General features: G+C 39.6%; 1 protein-coding gene across 7 annotated transcripts; it reads right to left on the bottom strand.

The window, feature by feature from the left end:
* Positions 1–25: 25 nt before the first annotated feature.
* Positions 26–19,669, bottom strand: ABRAXAS1 (abraxas 1, BRCA1 A complex subunit). 7 transcript variants are annotated; one of them, XM_036412198.1, is made up of 9 exons: positions 19,493–19,669; positions 17,144–17,234; positions 14,417–14,453; positions 10,858–10,924; positions 6,380–6,573; positions 4,675–4,794; positions 3,862–3,946; positions 915–1,029; positions 26–538 (listed from the first exon to the last, which is right to left on the bottom strand). In XM_036412198.1, the coding sequence occupies exons 1-9, from the start codon at positions 19,577–19,579 to the stop codon at positions 111–113; spliced, it is 1,224 nt and encodes a 407-aa protein (XP_036268091.1). In that variant the 5' UTR covers positions 19,580–19,669; the 3' UTR covers positions 26–110. The 7 variants fall into 7 exon arrangements, with proteins under 7 accessions (XP_036268091.1, XP_036268109.1, XP_036268099.1 ...); XM_036412216.2 differs by having other exon boundaries at positions 17,144–17,230; positions 19,493–19,605; XM_036412206.1 differs by lacking the exon at positions 4,675–4,794.
* Between the last annotated feature and the right edge of the window lie 342 nt (positions 19,670–20,011).

Below are 20,011 nucleotides of genomic sequence, written 5' to 3'. Positions count from 1 at the left end.
AAAAAAAAATAGTTGTCAAATTAGGTGTGGTTAGGTTTTTGGTTTTTTTTTTAATGTATTACTGCAAATAGCCAGGCACAGCTGATCAAAAATCTTTTGGCCTAAAAGGATCAAAATGTAGGAGACCTTGGATAGTCACCAGAATCCTTCATTTTCTCAATCTCCTCATCTGTTTCTAGGCTGCTTGTGGATGATTTTTCTTGGTTATCAGTTTCTGTTTTAGATGGCTGGCTTTGTATCTCCAACAGCCGTAACTTCTTGAATTGCCTTCTGTCATCTGTATCTAACGCTTTTCGCTTCATCTCTTGCCGTGCAATGCTAGCTGGACTAGCTTCAGAAATGTCAGTGTATTCTACCATTAAGGTCAGGTTGTCTACCACACTGACTTGGTGATTGGTATTACAGCTACTTTTAGAGAGATGCCTATTTTTCAAGGAGATAACACATGAGTGAAGAAATTCACAATCTGGAAAAAAGGTCCGTAAAGCTTGACAAAGAATAATGTTCTCCTGAGGGTCTTTTTGGACATTCTTCTCTCCTAAAACAAAATAAAATAACAGTTCAACATACAATAGTTATTCTACAAAACATATAGCTATCTATTTGTTAGTAAAGTTGAGTCAGAAATACTAACAATTTTGTCTAAACTAAGAAAAATGACTTGCATAATCCCAAACTCCAACTCATGCTATAATATTCTAAGAGAATATTATAATTAAATTATTTAATATCAAAAGTAGATTATATTTTTAATAGTACCATGTTCTTTGCTCAGTGGGATTTAAGAGTATTAATAAAACAATTATTTTTAATCTTAAGATGGGCAAAGTCATCAGTGCAGCTGGCTCATCCATAATTCAAATCAGAATTTTTTTTAGGCATAGAAAGAGGTGGTGTGCGAACTTTTTACTCACCGGCTGCTTGAATCTGTGCTTGTTTTCTTTTTTTAATTTCTTGTTTTAATCTGTTTACATCCTTTAGTAGTTTTTCTACTGCTTCCTCACTCTCTTCTACTTGTTTGCATACACTCTGCAAAATAAAATAATGCAAGGGTATGGATAAAATTCCCAGTCTGGTTTCATAAAAACCTTCATGGTACATAATATCAAGTATTATTTGCTTTTATAAAAACTTTAATTTTGCTATTTTTTGGAGGAACTCAACAATAAGCACTTGTATGGTACTTTATAGATAGCAAGTTTTACAGATGTATTAACTTCCCATTTATACACTAGCTTTATCCTAGTTATTTCTTGATAATGCACTGAAATAAAAAACAAAAATATTTAACTCACCTTGAAACGAAATATATTGCACTATTTTGAGAGGTGCATAATTACTGTAAACGTTTAATATTAAAGAAAAGTGATTGCATTTTGCTGTTATAAAAAAGTTTTCATACAGGAACTTCATAATTCCTATAAAAGAAACTACTTTTTTATTCTTAACTGTTGACACTATTACAGATGGCCCCCATTTTCCTCCTCTTTGTCCACCTCCACCCAGTCCTCTACCTCCCCAATAGTACAAAAAAAAAAAAAAAAAAAAGAGACAAGCCCCTGCCTTTCCCTCCCCTCTCTTCTTCCCCCACAGGCATGCATCTCCTAAATTCTAAGGGTTCCCATAAGACTTGCAAGTAGGAGAGCAATGGGCAGTAGCCTTTATTCCAAGCTAATCCCTTGAACCTGTTCCCAAGGTCCCCTTTTCTCAGACTCTCCAGTGAGCTGACAGTAGCCCTGCCTTGGCTCACTTCTTTCCCATAATAAACACACTCTCAAAAAAAAAAAAAAGGAAGAAAGAAAAGCAGACCAGCCTCATGTGTCCATCAGTTTGAAGTACTGATATTTTTTGATTCAGTGATTTTCATTTTGGAGATATATCTTAATAACAAAATATACATAGGATGATGATTCTTAGTATAATATCCAACCAAAAGTTTCTCTATTTTGTAAAATTTCTGTGGCTCAGTGGTTGAGTACTGACCTATGCACCAGGTTGTGGACTCATTTCCCAGTTCAGGGCATGTAAGATGCAGCCAATTAATGTTTCTCATCCATGTTTCTCCCTCAAATCAATATAAAAACCTATTTTAAAAAACTTAACTATTTTCCAATTACAGGGTAAAAGGTTATTATAGCCAGTTTTAGTAAATACTTTTAAAAAATTTAAAGTAACTATTTTCCAATTATAGGGTAAAATGTTGTTATAGTCAGTTTTAGTAGGTAACTTTTTTTTTTTTAAATCCTCACCAGAGGATATTTTTCCCCCATTGATTTTTAGAGAAAGTAGGAAAGAGGGAGGTGAAGGGGGAGAGAGAGAGAGAGAGAGAGAACTATTGATGTGAGAGATTCACATCAATTGGTTGTCTCGGGCTGGGGATTGTACCTGCAACCCTTTGGTCCTCAGGCCTGAGTCTAAGTGGCCAGGACTAGAGGATACTATTTTGTATATACTAAATGTCTGCACAGCCTATTTATAATAAACTTGTTCACCCTGCCATAAGTTCACCAATAGACCCTTTATCTCTTGAATAGAAGAGCTCGAAATGCAACTGTGAATTAGCTGTCTGGCCAGCCAGCCAGTGGATGAATAAACAGAAAGACCTGCAGATCCTATGAAGGAAACCTATGTGCAGACACAGAGGGAGAGAAAGTTGTGATGGCACTCTTAATTCCTGGTTCTAATTTCTTCCTGAAACTCAGCTGCTTTCTGCCTACAGTTCCTTTAATACACCTCTTTACATTCTGTATTTTATCCCAAGTTGGTACTTTTAACATAAGAGTTCCAATGTACTACTCTCTGAAATACTCTGCCATTAAAAAAAAAAGAATATGTAGCAACATGAAAAATGTTTACTATATCGAATAAATAAAAATCGTGATACACATCGATTCACCTCTATCCCTACCAACTATATAAAAGTATGTATACATTAGGGAAAAACTGCAGAATATGGCAGTGAAAACAGTTATTTTTCAGTGGTGGTATTCTAAAAGTATATTTTCTAAAATTTCTATACTATCATTATTCATATTAGTATAAAATGTATTAACGTCATTTCTCATGTGCTCTGTTGATGAGTATAGCAATCACTGAAGTATTATATACTACTATAACCTCATCTGGAGGAGGCATAGTTGACTAGAAGACTAGCTGCCATGCTTTTGGACCCACTACTGTGTGCTTAGGCCAGGCTTTCTGTAGGCTGCTCATAGTGACTGAGCACGTTGTGGGTATTATGTCCCATTCCTATAGGACAGCTTTACCTGGCTGAAACTTTTCTGGTCCTGCAGTCTAAATAAAGTTCTTATCCAATTTCCTTTCTCTGTCTTCTTTTTCAGAAGCACCTTCCCCTTCTCATGCCCAATAAATCTATCTAATCCTATCCTGATGTTTATTTCTCAAAGGATAGAACTAAATACAATGCTATACTGTCTTGTTCTCAAATATTTGCTTTTGTTTTTATCCTATAAAAGGATTATATATCCTTACCTATTGTCATGCGATAAACTCTGACTAATGAAATGTAAGTGGGAGAGACAAGCCATCTCTGAGTAGTTTTAAGAACTGCGTGAATTTCCACTAGCCTTCTTGCTCTTTTCCTTTGTCATGAGAAGAGCATATCCCACGTAAGGGCTGCTCCTTCCATCTGGATCCTAGAATGAAGATACTTAGAACAGGAGCCAAGACATAATGTGAGACTACATTTTTGTGTTTATAGGCTGCTACTAAGATTGAGGTCTTTGTTACTGAAGCTAAATGAAACTAAAATTTAATGTCAATTTTTCCGTAAAAATAATTCAATGATCAGTTAGATATCAACTCTAACGTGGTCTCTAAGTGTTGGACAAATTATGTTACCTTTAATTCCTCTTGTAAAGAAGCATACATTTCATTTATTTTGTGTACTTCCTTTAAAGATCCATCTTCTTTAAAAAATTTAGGGCTGTAAAACATTACCATTTCATCAGGCAAATATATAAAACTCAATGATATGATGAAAACTTATTTGTAGTTGAGCTATGGAAAATCACAATCATATTTTACTGATTTTATAGAATCATTGATTGAAAGAGGCAACATTATTTTACATATCAAGAAGAAAAAAAATGCTAAGGCATGGTTTGTAAAACATCCCAATTTGAGGTAAATTTAAAACTGTATATCTTTGAATCAATGAAATGAGGTATTTATATAAGACAATGGTAAGCACTGTGGGAACACAAAAATAAATAAAATCTAGTGCCTTTTCTCAAAGTCTATTCACTAGGAAGTATCCTGTAATACCATTGCTATTTCTGACAATCATTTCTTTAACAATCACAAAAAAGTTATAACTTAGTAGCTGGTAGTATGCGTGAATCTTGGCTAGAGCCTCATTTTTTGTATTTATTATGCAGTCTAATTTCATGCCTTTAAATGATGCCTTAGAAAATTTATTATTTTAAGGCTAGCTACTTAGTTTTAGAAAATTCATTAAAATATGGAACAACTTCCCTCTATGTAAATGGGCAAGTGCTAGAAGGAAATATGGGAAAAGTAAAAAGTCTAGTTTATTTGAGTGATATGGTTATTAGTCAATTTTCCTTTATTTTTATTCTTCATTTGTATAATAATTAATTTCAGTAAATGAATAGGAATAATTTTAGTGGGGAAGCAATTGAGGAATCTCACCTGTGTGTTTTTACTGCTCGGCTAAATCCAGTGGATGTACAGGAACCTGATACAGTTTTATAACCTAGTTGTTCAGACATGCCCAGGTTGGCCACCACTAAGGGTATCCTATGAAACAGTCTGAGGAAATAAAATTTAAAAATATAAACCTAGAATAAAGTCAAAGATTAGCATCTACTTATTAGTATAGATTACCTTTCCCCTATAAGATAAAAAAAATCCTATTCCTTATTTCTTATCCAAGATAGAACCTACTGATGAGAAAAACGGCTTTTAAAGGTTGTGAATTGCCAAAACCGGTTTGGCTCAGTGGATAGGGTGTCGGCCTGTGGACTAAAAGGTCCCAGGTTCGATTCCAGTCAAGGGCATATACCTTGGTTTGGGCATATCCCCAGTAGGGGGTGTGCAAGAGGCAGCTGATCGATGATTCTCTCTCATTGATGTTTCTAACTCTCTGTCCCTCTCTCTCCTTCTATGTGAAAAAAACAATAAAAATATATTTTAAAAAAACTTGTAAATTGCCCTAATCAGTTTAGGTAAATGGTTAGAGCATTGGCCCATGGACTGAAGTGTACAGGTTTGATTCCAGTCAAGGGCATTTGCCCAGGTTGTGGGATCGATCGCCAGTAGAGGATGTGCAGGAGGCAGCCAATCAATGATTCTCTCTCATCATTGATGTTTCTATCTCCCTTTCCCTCTGTGAAATCAATAAAAATATATATTTTAAAATAATTAGAACATAATAAAAAACAACGCAAAAATATCCTTAGGTGAGTATTTTTAAAAAAGTTGTGATGTATACACAGTATAAGATAATTACATAAAAAAAACTTTTATGGCTATTTTAACTGATTAGCACATCCAATATAATAAAAGGCCAATATGGAAATTGACCAAATGGAGGAACGACCAGCGGCTGCTATGATCACCAGGGGACAGACGCTCAATGCTTGCAGAGGGAGCACCGCTCAGCCAGAAGCCAGGCTCACGGCTGATGAACACAGGGGCGGTGGCAAGAGCCTCCTCCGCCTCCACAGCAGTGCTAAGGATGTCCTACTGCCGGGGAGCAGGCCAAAGCCATCAGTCAGACATCCCCCGAGGGCTCCCGGACTGCGAGAGGGTGCAGGCTGGGCCCTTCCCTCCCCTCCACCCCCCAGTGTACAAATTTCATGCACTGGGCCTCTAGTATAAATATAAGGCTTAATTGTTGAGATTTAGCCTATCTTCCATGAATAATAAAATTAACCTTAGTTGGTACTCTTTAACTTAAAATTCTTATATTCCATGAAAATGTTTATACAACCTTTGGGGATCTGTTAAATCATTTTGGTAGATCATCAAGAACTACCTCGCTTCCTTGCAGAGGTTGAGAAAAGCTGCTCAAGTATCTAGATGTAAGTTCTACATTATATCCTTTAGCAACCAATATCTAAAGTACACATTTTTTCCATCTTACGTTAAATAATAGAAAACCTCACTGACAAGAAATATAAGTCAACGTTCCGTACTGGGCTTCTCATTTCTTTATCTGACATTCATTTTCCCATCTATTAAGAACAGATGGTAAGACAGACTTCAGAGCAATATTATGACAATCTAAAGTAACAATGTATGAAAATACTTGGTAAGCTACAAAAAGTGCTATAAAAATATTGAGTGTATTTTTCTATTAGCTGAAGACAGCCAATGACTGGCCAATATTTACCCTTTCTGTGGTTTATACAAGGCATGCTCCAGCCGATGAGTAGAACAGCTTTCTGTTATTATACTTGGTGTTAATAGCAGAAAAACAAGTTCCTGGCTTGAAAGATGCTGCTGTAAATTTTTGTGAAGTAGTCTTTCTCTGAATGTCATGATCTGGTCTGAATGGCGTCGGAATTTATACCAACCCACCACATCCTGAAAGGAAATACAGAAAAAACACACACCTTAATCATTATAATTATTGTGTCTTATCATAATTAAGCAATACAACTGACAGCCTTAAAAAATGGCTTTCTCGCCCTGGCCGGCTTGGCTCGGGATAAAACATCAGCCTGTAGACTGAAGGGTCCCAGGTTCAGTTCTCCCCAGGAGCACAAGCCTGGGTTGCAGGCTTGATCCCCAGTAGGGGGTGTTCAGGGGGCAGCTGATCAATGATTCTCATCATTGATGTTTTTATCTCTCCTCTCTTCCTCTCTGAAATCAATAAAAGATTTTTTTTAAATGGCTTTCTTAATATTTAGCAAGACTTGGGGCATATGTAAACAAAACATACACTTAAATATAAACTTTTATACTTTGTAAAGTATGTAAACTGTCTTGCAGTTAAATTAGTTTATATTCAGTTTCAGGACAATTTTATTCAATATAGATTAGGGGGAAAAAGATTAACTTCTTTTATGGCATTTGCTCTTCTAAAATCTTAATCTTTAGCTCGGCCGTGCCACTGGTGGGAGACCCAGGCCGGTACCAGGCGCTGCCCATCTCTACCTGGGAAGACTGTCCACTTCCTATTAGTGCTTCACTGCCGGGGAGTGGGGGTGGGGGGTTCTGGTACTGGGGGTGGCCCAGGCATAACTGGCCACCTCCCTGGCTGGCAACCCCAGCAACCAGCCTCCTGAACCCCCAGGGAGCGGGGATCCAGGCAGTAGGAGGTTGTTTCTCACCACCACCCAGACCCTGCAACCTCAGGAAAGCAGCTGTGTGAGGACCTTCAGGCCATGCAGGCTGCCCTTGACTCCACAGTCTGCCACACGCCCCTCAACAACCCTGGCTTTTCCCGAAAGGGCAGTGCTCTCACCAGTGTGGCCTCCAGGCTCTAAGGACAGGGCTCTTTGGGTGGGCTGGGAGGTGCTGAAAGGGGTGGACGGGGTGGTGGTGGTGCAGAATATTGGGATAGAAGGCATGCTAGCTGCTGGAGAGGAAATACAATGGATGGCACTAAAGCCAGGCTGAGGGAAGGTGGAATTTAGATCCAGCATTGGTCTGTCAAAGGGAAAGGTGATTTGAAAGGTCTGGGGCCTGGATGCCAAGTGGGAATGCTGATCTGTCTTTCCACCCCAGCTGAGCCAGCACATGAAACTGAAGCTACAATTCACTGCTAGTGTGTCTCACCCTCCATCAGGCCCAGCCCCTCTCTTGAAAGAACAGTCCCAGGAGCCTACCGTGTTTCCCCGAAAATAAGACATCCTCCGAAAATAAGACCTACTTACAAGTTTCCTTCTGAGTGAAATATAAGGCATCCCCTGAAAATGAGGCCCCTCCCTAGGCTCTGTCTCAGAATGCTATTGCTAAACATGAGAGATTTGGTCCACTGATTCTGAAAGAAATGGAGTCACAAGAAATTCACCAGGAAATTCAAGAATTGGATTATTATGATGATGTTCTAGAATATGATAACATGATTGTCATTGAATAAATGAGTAAATTCTTGATACTGTAGGATTCACAGTTTGTCTGGTTAGTGTTGACAACTACTGTACTACTGTACCGTATGCAGGTAATAAATTTCCTTTATTTTCATTTAACAATAAATGTGTACCATATTCTTCTTAATGGAAAAATAAGACATCCCCTGAAAATAAGACCTAGCACATCTTTGGGAGCAAAAATTAATATAAGACACTGTCTTATTTTCAGGGAAACAGGGTAGCTGTCCGGGACTTGGTGGAGGCACCAGGCTAGGCTGGGCCACTCTCAGTCCTCCCACAACAGCCTTCCCACAGCCACCTCATGAGGAATGGAACCAAGGGAGGGAAGCCACTGGACTCAGTAGAAGCCAGAATTAAGAGAGGGAGCAGGAAATGGTCCTAAGGTCTAACTAGAGCTCATATCCTCTGCCTTCCTTCAGGTCTGGCAGTGTGATGGAGGGTAGGGCCATCACAGCCCCTGTGGCCTCCACAGTTAGGTGCCCACTCTACCAACCCCTGGAAAAGGCTGTGCTCTCTCTGAACAAGATTTCCAAATGCGAGTGCAAAGTTCTGGTGGTGGAGCCCATAAAGTAGCACCTTGCAGGCTCTCTTACACGCCCAGAAATAGAATGCCCCTGGAGGGGGTCCTTATTCCAGGCTGTGCCTCCCTAGGGATGCCTCCCATTGTAGGTGAGGAGGCCATAGCCTGTCTGTGTCTGCAGATGAGGGAAATGCTGTGAAATGGGTGGGTATGACTGCAGCACTAAACCAACAGTATTCCCCTGACTTCCTGTGGGGGAGATGGGCCGTTTCCCTGCCTTGTTCCCTGGTTCTAAGTTTACAAAGTGGTTTCTCATTCCTATTAAGTTGTCTTTCCTGCCTCTGTCATTCCCCTGCCACCACCACCTACCCTCCTCAAGGCTGAGATTAGAGGGTGGGGATGATAGAGACCCAGACAATGACCCTCCTGTCTCAGAGGTGAGGGGCCATAGGTGGTGGCCTCCTCCTGCCCTCATTGTTTACGTTTGTAGCCTGAAGCACTTTAAGTTGTGTGAGTTTTGTTTTTGTTTTTTGTCTGTCTCTAACTTATTCTCCAATTGCTGCTTCCAACTGAAAACTATTAAATGCCTGTTCAGGAGGGAAAAATAAAATCTTAATCTTTAGTCAAAATTTAAACTAAGATAATGTCAATGAAAACAAGTTGATTTCCTATATGGATGCTTGGTTTGTTAAGTAAGTTGAGCCCTGGGTGGTTTGTCTTAGTGGATAGAGCATTGACCTGCAGACTGAAGGGTCCCAGATTCGATCCCAGTCAAGGTCACAGCACGGGTTGCAGGCTTGATTCCCAGTAGGGGGTGTGCAGGAGGCAGCTGATCAATGGTTTTCTCTCAAAATTGATGTTTCTTAACTCTTTTTCCCTCTTCCTCTCTGAAATCAATAAAAATATATATTTAAAATAAATAGGTAAGTTGAACCCAGTAGCTTTTAAAACAAATTTATATGGTAATGATATCACCTATCCCAGAGAATTGGTTTCAAGATTGAATAAGATCATGTAAAAGGGTCTTATGAACTGTAACATGCTAAAGAAATGTTAAGTGTTACTAAACCTTTTTTTCTTAAACTCCAAAATTAATTTAATTTTTGCTGGAAATACAGTAATTGTAAAAAAAGAGAAACAACCACTTCGCTTAGAGATCTGTCTGTGACCATTTCAGCAACTAAGTTTTATATTTGTTCATTTAAGTTGAGGAAATTAAATTACTTATTTTTTAAAAAAAATATTTTTATTGATTTCAGAGAAGAAGGGAGAGAGAAAGAGAGAAACATCAATGATGAGAACCACTAATCGGCTGCCTCCTGTACACACCCCACTGGGGATTAAGCTGGAAACCCAGGCTTGTGCACCCCTCAGGAACTGAACCATGACCTCCTGGTTCATAGGTTGATGCTCAACCTCTGAGCCACTCAACTAAAACATTTTTACAGGAACATTTTAAAAATATAATTGGAAGCCCAAGCATTACAAACAACGGATTTTTTTAAAAGAAACTTCTCTTAGTAAATTTACTTTTATTCTGAACTCAGAGATCAAAAACGTTTTTTTTTTTTTTTAAATATGTATTTCTTTATTTCAAGGAGAAAGGGAGGAGAGAGAGAAACATAAATGATGAGAATCGATGATCAGCTGCCTCCTGCATGTCCCCCACAGGGGATTGAGCCCGCATCCCACTGAACCTGGGATCCTCACTTTGCAGGCCAACGCTCTAGCCACTGAGCCAAACCGGCTAGGGCAGAGATAAAAAAAAAGTTTTAAGAGGAAAATAGTACCCAGAAAAAAAATTTGTATTTTTGAAAAAATATCTATTTTGATCAACAAATTTTAACTGAATACCAGGTATGCTGTGGAGGGAGGAATCAAATTAGGTGCTGTATAGGAAATCATCCCTGCACTGTAGAAACAAGTAACTGCAGTTAGGTAAAAAGAGTAATGGATTAAGTTCCTGAATAAATGATACTGGGAAGGGGTATGGTGGAAAGGCAGAAGAGGAAGAGGTCAATGTTCATTGGACTAGTCAAGGGAAGGATGAAAACAAGATTAATTCTTTTAATGACTAGTTTTGCTGTTAGAGCAGCTCCTTTAAATTTCTGACAAGAACAAGCCTTCCCTCACCTGCTTTAGGACATCATGATGACACATGGTGGTGAAAAGTTCTGTCAAAGTGTTACATGCTTTTAGGAACTGAAAATAATACTTACAATATAAAAGACAAGGTAAGTCAGGGAATACCTTTTTGATACTTGATAGTATTTTCTTTAGTGCTTGCTCATTTAATTCACCAGAAGAATTGTAGAAACTGTGAAAACCAAAATTAAAAGCATTTCAAATAAGCTAAAAATATGAATGATTTTATTAGCACCTTTAATTTTAGTTAGTCCTAAACTACCCAACCCAAATCCACATATAGCTACCTGCTTGTCAGATGAAGTTCTAAAATAAATAGTAGAGAATGTTCTCAAAGTATCAGACTTTGAGTGGTAGAAGTATGAGGTCCATAAGCAATGAAAAAGGAAAAGGGGTGGAGAAACCTCAAGAGATAACTTTGAGCATCATATTTTCTTTCTTTAAAATATATTTTATTGATTTTTTTACAGAAAGAAAGGGAGAGAGCTAGAAACATTGATCAGCTGCCTCCTGCACGCCCCTCACTGGGATGTGCCCGTAACCAAGGTACGTGCCCTTGACCAGAATCGAACCCAGGACCCTTCAGTCCGCAGACCGACACTCTATCCACTGAGTCAAACCAGTTTCGGCCATCATATTTTCTTAAAACAAAACACTCTTCATTAAACACAGGTATTTGTGAATTCATACAGCCAGTTCAAAATTAATTCATAATTTACTTATTAAAACTTAAAAGATAAATATTAATACATACAAAATATGTAAAATGAGTATTAGAGCACAATAATGAAAAGATCATTTAGTATTTAAAAAATTTTATGTATCATTATTGTGTTCCAGTTGTTCATGCCAAAGGCAATATTTGCATTAAATTAAGAAAAGTGTTTCAGGAGGGTTTTTTTTTTTGTGTGTGTGTGTGTGTGTGTGTTTTTTAATGGGGTGTTTGGGAGAGCCCAGAATAGGTACTGCTTTAGTTTAGTGGTCTTTGTTCTGTAGCTGGAAAGCCAAAGATGCAGGGAGAATTAAAAGATAACTCTAAAAGATTCTAAAGCGTTTACTTCCAGCCTTCTTTCCCTTCCAATAACAAGGAATGGCACGTAATATTTTCCTCCTGTTAATATCTGAGATAAATCATATATTTTTTTTATGATGGTGCACTGTTATACAAAGTCCTTTATAAATAATAGTCACTGTAATAAGTTTAATGGTAATTCTAATCTGTATACTAAAAATTAAGTTACATAGAACCAAAATTATATCCTAATGGACAATATATTTTTTTCTTTTTAAATTATAAAAGCTTACATTAAAAGTTTTTAATGGAGCCCTAGCCAGTTTAACTCAGTGGATAGAACATCGGCCTGCAGACTGAAGGGCCCCAGGTTCAATTCCAGACAGGGGCAGGTACCTCAGTAGCAGGCTCCTCCCTGGCCTGGGCCCTGGTGCCTGTGCAGAAGGCAACCAATCAATGTGTTTCTCTCACATGGATATTTCTGTATTTCCCTCTCTCTTCATTCTCTCTAAAAATCAGTGGGGCCCTAGCTGGTTTGGCTCAGTAGATAGAGCGTTGGCCTGTGGACTGAAGGGTCCCGGGTTCAATTCCAGCCAAGAGCACATGCCCGGGTTGTGGGCTCAGTCCCCAGTAGGGGGGTGTACAGGAGGCAGCCAATCAATGATTCTTATCATTGATGTTTCTATTTCTCTCTCATTCTCCCTTCCTCTCTGAGGTCAATGAAAATATATATTTTTAAAATATCAGTAGGAAAATATCCGCAGGTGAGGATTTTAAAAAAAAGCTTTTACTGGAAAAATAGACAGTGTTCCATCTACCAAAGGGCAGGTCCAGAGAAATACTTTTCATGAGTCTCTACCAAGAATCCCTTAGTCATTCAACAAATATTTTTGCAGCTTTATACTAAGCTGCCCTAATCGGTTTGTCTCAGCGGAGAGTGTCGGCCTGTGGACTAAAGGGTCCCAGGTTTGATTCTGGCCAAGGACACATGCCTGGGTTGTGGGCTCAATCCCCAGTAGGGGTGTGCAAGAAGCAGCTGATCAATGATTCTCTCTCATCATTGATGTTTCCATCTCCTCTCCCTTCCTCTCTGAAATCAATAAAGAAATATATTAAAAAAAAATTATACTAAGCCTTTATTTCTATCATCCCTTACCATAAATCTTTATCATCTTACAACCAAAATGCTCCATTGCAACTCATTTTATTTATTTATTTATTTTTATTTTTTAATATATATTTTATTGATTTTTTTATAGAGAGGAAGGGAGAGGGATAGAAACCTAGAAGCATCGATGGGAGAGAATCATCGATCAGCTGTCTCTTGCACCCCCCCTACCGGGGATGTGCCCGCAACCAAGGTACATGCCCTTGACTGGAATCGAACTTGGGACCCTTCAGTCCGCAGGCTGATGTTCTATCCACTGAGCCAAACCAGTTTCAGCTCCACTGCAACTCTTACACAATCACTAAGTGTGACTGTAAGATAATAATGTTGATTACTTATATACAGTTTATATAAATCATAAAGCTATTTCATTAAAACTATACCATGTTATAGTTATAACTGTTTGCTTTATGAACATTTATTTGTGTACTTTTCCATATGTATGTAACAATACCTCAGTAAAAAGTACTTAATAATACCACAGCTTATATTAAGAGCTAACAATACTACTTCTATATATAGGACTAAGAGCACAAGTTTTCACCCTAGAAAAGCAAAAGGAAGCAGGATAAAGAAACTAACTGGTTAACTGACAAAATATAACATTAAAAATATGATACATGAAGAAACTATGATAAACTAGAATAAAAGGGTAGGAAAAAAGGCTGCTGTTGATTTATGAAAATGTATCACTGAGTTTATAATAATGCAATGAGCTGAGTGGATGTGAGAAGGAAAAGCAATCCTCAAAGTAAACTGGTGCCTGGGAGAGGCAGTAGAGATCAGCTAACACAGCATATAAATACAAAGAATGAGATATTAGGGTTGAGCCGAAGCTGGTTTGGCTCAGTGGTAGAGCGTCGGTCTGCGGACTGAAAGGTCCCAGGTTTGATTCCGGTCTAGGGCATGTACATTGGTTGTGGGCACATCCCTGGTAGGGGGTGTGCAAGAGGCAGCTGGTCAATGTTTCTCTCTCATCGATGTTTCTACCTCTCTATGTCTCTCCCTTCCTCTCTGTAAAAAATCAATAAAATACATTTAAAAAAAAGAAAGAAAAAAAAAGAGAGAAATATTAGGGTTGAAATGAACAAGTAAATTTTCATGTATTAAAAAACAAGTCTTGCCGAAGCCGGTTTGGCTCAGTGGATAGAGCCTCAGCCTGCGGACTGAAGGTCCCAGGTTCGATTCCGGTCAAGGGCATGTACGTTGGTTGTGGGCACATCCCCGGCAGGGGGTGTGCAAGAGGCAGCTGGTCAATGTTTCTCTCTCATCGACATTTCTAGCTCTCTATCTCTCTCCCTTCCTCTCTGTAAGAAATCAATAAAATATTATAAATAAATAAATAAATAAATAAATAAAAAACAAGTCTTTTCATTTTAAACAGCAGCATCATATATAACAAAGATACTCTGCTAATTTTAAGAATTACTTCACTTGCAGAGTAATTTTCACAGTGGATCATTTACTTGTTCTTGCTTACTTACCTAAAAAGCTGATAACATGGAATATATTTCTGAATGTCTGGAAAAAAAAGAATTTTTAATTACGATTACATTCATTGTTATTTGAATAACATAATGTTGAATACCTCATGCCAGGAAATACTTTACCATTATTTCATTTAAACCTCAGAACAAACCTATGAGACAGATGTTATTCTTTCCATTTTAAAGCTGAGGGAACAGGCAGAGAGATTAAGTGACTCTCCCAAGCCAGGGCCAACATTCAAAGAGCTTCAAGCCTAACCAGTGTGGTATATTCCTGCTATGTATGTTACTAACAACAACACAAAAGACAAATTCAAAACTGCAATTTTTCCTTTGAATTCTAAAATGGGTTATACTGTAATTTTATGGAATTGATAAAAACAGCTGCTAATGGGATAACCTTGTGTTATTACAAGTAGTTATCTCACAAAGGATTTGTTAATGTTAACTATCAAGAAAAAAAATCCAAACATCTTTTTCTTTATGGGGCATGGGACTATGCTCTAACCAACTGAGCCATCCATACCGGCCAGGACAAAACCTCTTTTAAGAGGCTAGTTTTATTTCTTGTCAATAGAAATCAATCTAAATAGGAAAAGTGATCATCCTCTTTAAACATTTTTCTTCTAGCAAATGTATGCTACCCTCAGATAAATCTCTGCCTGCAAAAACACCGAACAGATAGTCTTTATAAATGGTAACAGCCCAACATTCTCGGGTGCAGGTAACAAAGTATAAAATGAAAACTTCATTAACCAAAGCAATATAGAAATTTGTAGATCTTGGATTTTATCTGTTATCATGTTTTTTAAAGTAATCTAACATTTTAAAATGATTTGAGCAAATACTTAAGCATTTCTGTAGCACTTGCCTGACATCTTAAAGCTGAGTACTATCCCTGGCACAATGGCTCAGTAAATGGTTGCTTATTTAAACTCCTCAAAGTGTGTGATACTTTGGTCAGCATGCCAATTAGAAGAAAAAGGCCCCCCAAAAGGTCAGTACATAAACCCTCAATCTCATTTGTAATTAAGAAATGCAAATTAAAATTATTATTATTATTTTTTACTTATCATATTGGCAAAGATTCAAAGACCTGATAATAGCTAGTGGTGGCAAGATTATGGGGACACAGGTACTTTTACATATTGAGGAGTCTAGAATGACATGACTTTTCCAAAAGGCAATGGTCTACCTCTAGGAATTTTTTTTAATATATATTTTATTGATTTTTTACAGAGAGGAAGAGAGAGGGATAGAGAGTTAGAAACACCGATGAGAGAGAAACATCGATCAGCTGCCTCCTGCACACCCCCTACTGGGGATATGCCCACAACCAAGGTACATGCCCTTGACCGAAATCGAACCTGGGACCTTTCAGTCCAAAGGCCGACGCTCTATCCACTGAGCCAAACCAGTTTTGGCTATCTCTAGAAATTTGACTTTCAGATATATTCAAAGGCACAAAGACATATGCACAATAAAATGTCTACTATTTTATTACAAATAGAAAGTTATCCATAGCTGTTTAAATAAGTTATGGTAGATCCACATAATGGGACTCTGAAGCCACAGAAAGAATGACAAATATACACAATGACATTCTTCTGTACTAATAACATCTTGGAGATATTTATCCATGTATAGATGATCCCATTTGTTTAAATGAAACATATACATATGAAACCAATCGTGGTAGTCACAGAGGAAACTAATGAGAGTGAATTTAAATTGACTTTACGTATTTACATATATACACTATAATTATACACATATGTAAATTTACATATATATACTTCCATTTTAAAAAATATTTTTTAGCCAGCACCGGTTTGGCTCAGTGGATAGAGCGTCGGCCTGCGGACTGAAAGGTCCCGGGTTCGATTCCGGTCAAGGGCATGTACCTTGGTTGCGGGCACATCCTGGTGGGGGGTGTGCAAGAGGCAGCTGGTCGATGATTCTCTCTCATCAACGTTTCTAACTCTCTATCCCTCTCTCTTCCTCTCTGTGAAAAATCAATAAAATAAAAAAACAAAAAAACAAAACAAAACAAAAAACTAGGGAAAAAAAATAAAAAAAAAATAAAAATAAAAAATATTTTTTATTGATTTTTTTTTACAGAGAGGAAGAGAAGAGGGATAGAAAGTTAGAAACAACAATGAGAGAGAAACATTGATCAGCTGCTTCTTATACACCCCCTACTGGGAATGTGCCCGCAACCAAGGTACATGCCCTTGACCGGAATCGAACCTGGGATCCTTGAGTCCGCAGGCCGATGCTCTATCCATTGAGCCAAATCGGTTAGGGCTGTACTTCCATTTTTAACCTTTTAAAGTGGCAAACAAAAAATAACATGAATAATCCTATACAATAATAGAGGAATATGCAAATTGTCCATTACTCTGTAACATCACGACCGATTGCAGGAGGCTGCCTGCGGGTGTGCAGCGGGGCATTGCTCCTCAGATGGTGTGCAGGAGGTGGCTGATAAATGATGTTTCTTTCTCATCAATGTTTCTATCACTCTCCCTTCCCCTCTCTCTCTCAAATCAATGAGAACATATTAAAAAAATATTTATTTTAAAGAGAAATAAAAACAATATGCTCTTTTAAAATCTGCTTTTAAATTTTTTTGTTTCTTTAAATCAATTTAAAAGTAATTTATACTGATCCCTTTTTAGCATAAACCATAAAAAATAGGAGACAAAGAAGTAAGTTACTCACCTATTGTATAAATAACTTCAACATCATCCATTTGGGAATCAGTAATGCTATTCTTGGCTTCTCCTTTCACCTCCCCAAGAAGAAAACCTTCCTATGGATACAAATTAGAAAAAAAAATATACTGACAGTATTACCATTCAGTCACTTAACTAACCAATCTCTCAAGTATTTAACAATGTTATACAGTAGTATGTGCTTCCAGCTTGAGGCGCACAGAAAACAAAGACCAGATGCACTCCAAGTTTAGTTGGGAAACATGAACAGTTAAGTAAAAATGAGTAGAGATTGTAAGTGCCATTATAATTTTAGCATATTTGGGAGAATAAAAGGTTTGAAGCCAGAAATGAGCACACAAAGCATGAGGAATGAGGAGCATAGCAGCCTGCCTGGGAGCTGAAGGCTCCCATTTGTAAGGAAATCATAGATAGGAATTAACCCCAATAAAGGAACATCCTAAATTACTAGCCGAGGACTCTGAACTGATAGCACATACTTCTGGGAGCCAGTGAAGGCTTCTGAGCTTCTGAAATGACACAGTGATCAATGCTTTTAGATTAAAAATCATACAAAACATTAAAGATTTGTAATTCAATATCAGAGTCTGCTTTCTGAAAAAAGAAAAGAAATAGCCCAGCCAGTGTGGCTCAGTGGTTGAGCGTTGACCTATGAATCAGGTCAGGGTTCAATTCCCGGTCAAGGCACATGCCCAGGGTTTGGGCTCAATCCCCAGTGTGGGGTATGCAGGAGGCAGCAGATCAGTGATTCTCTCTCATCATTGATATTTCTATCTCTTTCTCTCCCTTCCTCTCTAAGATCAATAAAAATATATATATTTTTTAAAAAAGAAATAAAAAATATAAGGTGAACTGAAAACCCTGATTCTTTAAGAACTATATACATTCCTGCTAAAACAGTGGTGATTTATTTGAGTTTTGGAGAATTCAGTTATTTTTCTTGGCACATTTAAAGACCCATATGCTTGAGCAACAATGGAGATTTTGTCGTCTTTATAGTTAAAGATACCCCTTCCTCCCCATTTCATTAAAGAAGAGCACAAAAGGAATGTTTCCACAATGTGAGGGTTTACTGGACAAAAAGGGGACCAACCAAACCAGAACTCTACACTACACTCTAGTACTCTAGACAAATCCTGGGAAAGGGAGTTATCTGGAAAATCACCCTTTAGCCCAGTGGTTAGAGGTTGAGTGTATGCCCAGGCACCAAGAGGTCACAGGTTTGATTCTTGGTCAGGGCACATGCCCAGGTTTCCGGCTCCATCCCCAGCAGGGAGCGTGCGGGAGGCAGCCAATCCACGTTTCTCTCCCTCCCTCTCCCTTCCCCTCTCTCTACATATCAATACAAACATATTAAAAAAAGAAAATCACCGTTTAAAGACTGAAGGAAAAATATCTAAGAAACAAGGGCCTACCATTACGATACTTTCCAAGGGCTAAGTATGCTACAGAGGACTTAAGGACCCATTCTGTTTATATTTACACTAAGACATTCCAAAATAACTTCCACAGCTACATACATTCAAAACAGTCACATTTGTCTTTTCTAGGTGTTAATCAAGGTTACTTAAGAAATGACTAGAGTTTGTTCAGTATGGCATTTTCTAAACTAATAGCAAGTTATTAAGCACTTTACTTTCTGTGCTCAAAGTTTTACAGTGCTTAATTTCATAAAAATAAGTTTATTAAAATAGACACTGTATTTTTAAAAAACCGACTTCATTGCTTCACCCAGACGTTTTTAACCTAGGCAGCTGGTATGAAATAAGCATTTAAATATCTAATATTTGAGCATAAATATTTAAATCATAACTGAAAGCATCAGAGAAGGAACTAGTTGAGGCCTTACAACTTTAATAAATTTAATACTAATGCCAAAGTCGGATATCCGATACCCAATTAAGCTTTTTCATCCGCTTAGATTGCCCCCAAAATGGCCACTGGATGAGCCCCTCCATCCCTTCCTTCCCCGCCCGCCCATGTCACAAGCTCGGCGGTCTGAGGAGACGGTGGGCAAAGCGGGGAGAAGGGCGCGGCCCCGGCCACCGGACCGGCTCCTCTCCCGCAGCCGCGGGGCCGGGGAAGGGGCGGTGGAGAGACACGGGGCGTGCGGGTCCCCGGACTCGGGGCTCAGCAGAGGGCGGGCTCCTCCCGGGAAAGACCTCGCGGGCGGAGGCGCCTCCGGGCGGCCCAGCAGCGGGAGGAGGAGGCAGAGCCCGAGGGCTGCGGCCGGCGCTGCGGCCCCGGGAGCTCGCGGGCGGCGGCGGGGAGGGCGCCCGGCCTCTTCCGAGGCTACGCCGGACCCCGCCCCGCCCCGCCCCGCCCCTCAGCTCACCGAGTCCGAGTCCGTGTTGAGGTGCTGGAAGGACAGCGCGCCGAGCACGAAGCCCGACAGCACCGCCGAGGTACTCTCGCCCTCCATGCCTGGGCCGCCACAGCGGTGAACCCTGGGCGGGGCGGGGCGGGGCGGAGCGCGCCGGGCCCGATCCCTCCCTTGGAGGCTGCACAGCCGTAAAGCGGAGCCGGGGGCGGGGCCTTGTCGGGCTAGGGGCGGGGCGGGGCGGGGGGGCGGGGCCATTTTCGGACTAGGGGCGGGGCCTGGCGAGGAGCCCCGCTGGGAGAAGGGGCGGGGCCATGCCGGGATAGGAGCGGGGTCTACCTGGGGGGCGGGGCCCGCACTGTGCTCAAGCCGCGGCGCTCTCCGCTGGGGAGCCTGCTGGGGAGCTGGGGAGCGGGCTGGGGAGGCGCGGGCGCCCTCTGTTGGGGAGGGCGCAGCAAGGCGACTGTGGTTGGTGGGACCTGCCTCTCTCTCTCCCCCCCACCTTCACGCTGGTCCTTCCCTGGCTTTTCTGAG

The sequence above is a fragment of the Pipistrellus kuhlii genome, unplaced genomic scaffold (genome assembly GCF_014108245.1).
Source record: "Pipistrellus kuhlii isolate mPipKuh1 unplaced genomic scaffold, mPipKuh1.p scaffold_m20_p_1, whole genome shotgun sequence".
NCBI classification, from domain to species: domain Eukaryota; kingdom Metazoa; phylum Chordata; class Mammalia; order Chiroptera; family Vespertilionidae; genus Pipistrellus; species Pipistrellus kuhlii.
Note: the sequence above shows the minus strand (reverse complement) of the source record. Positions and strands in the feature narration are given on the sequence as shown.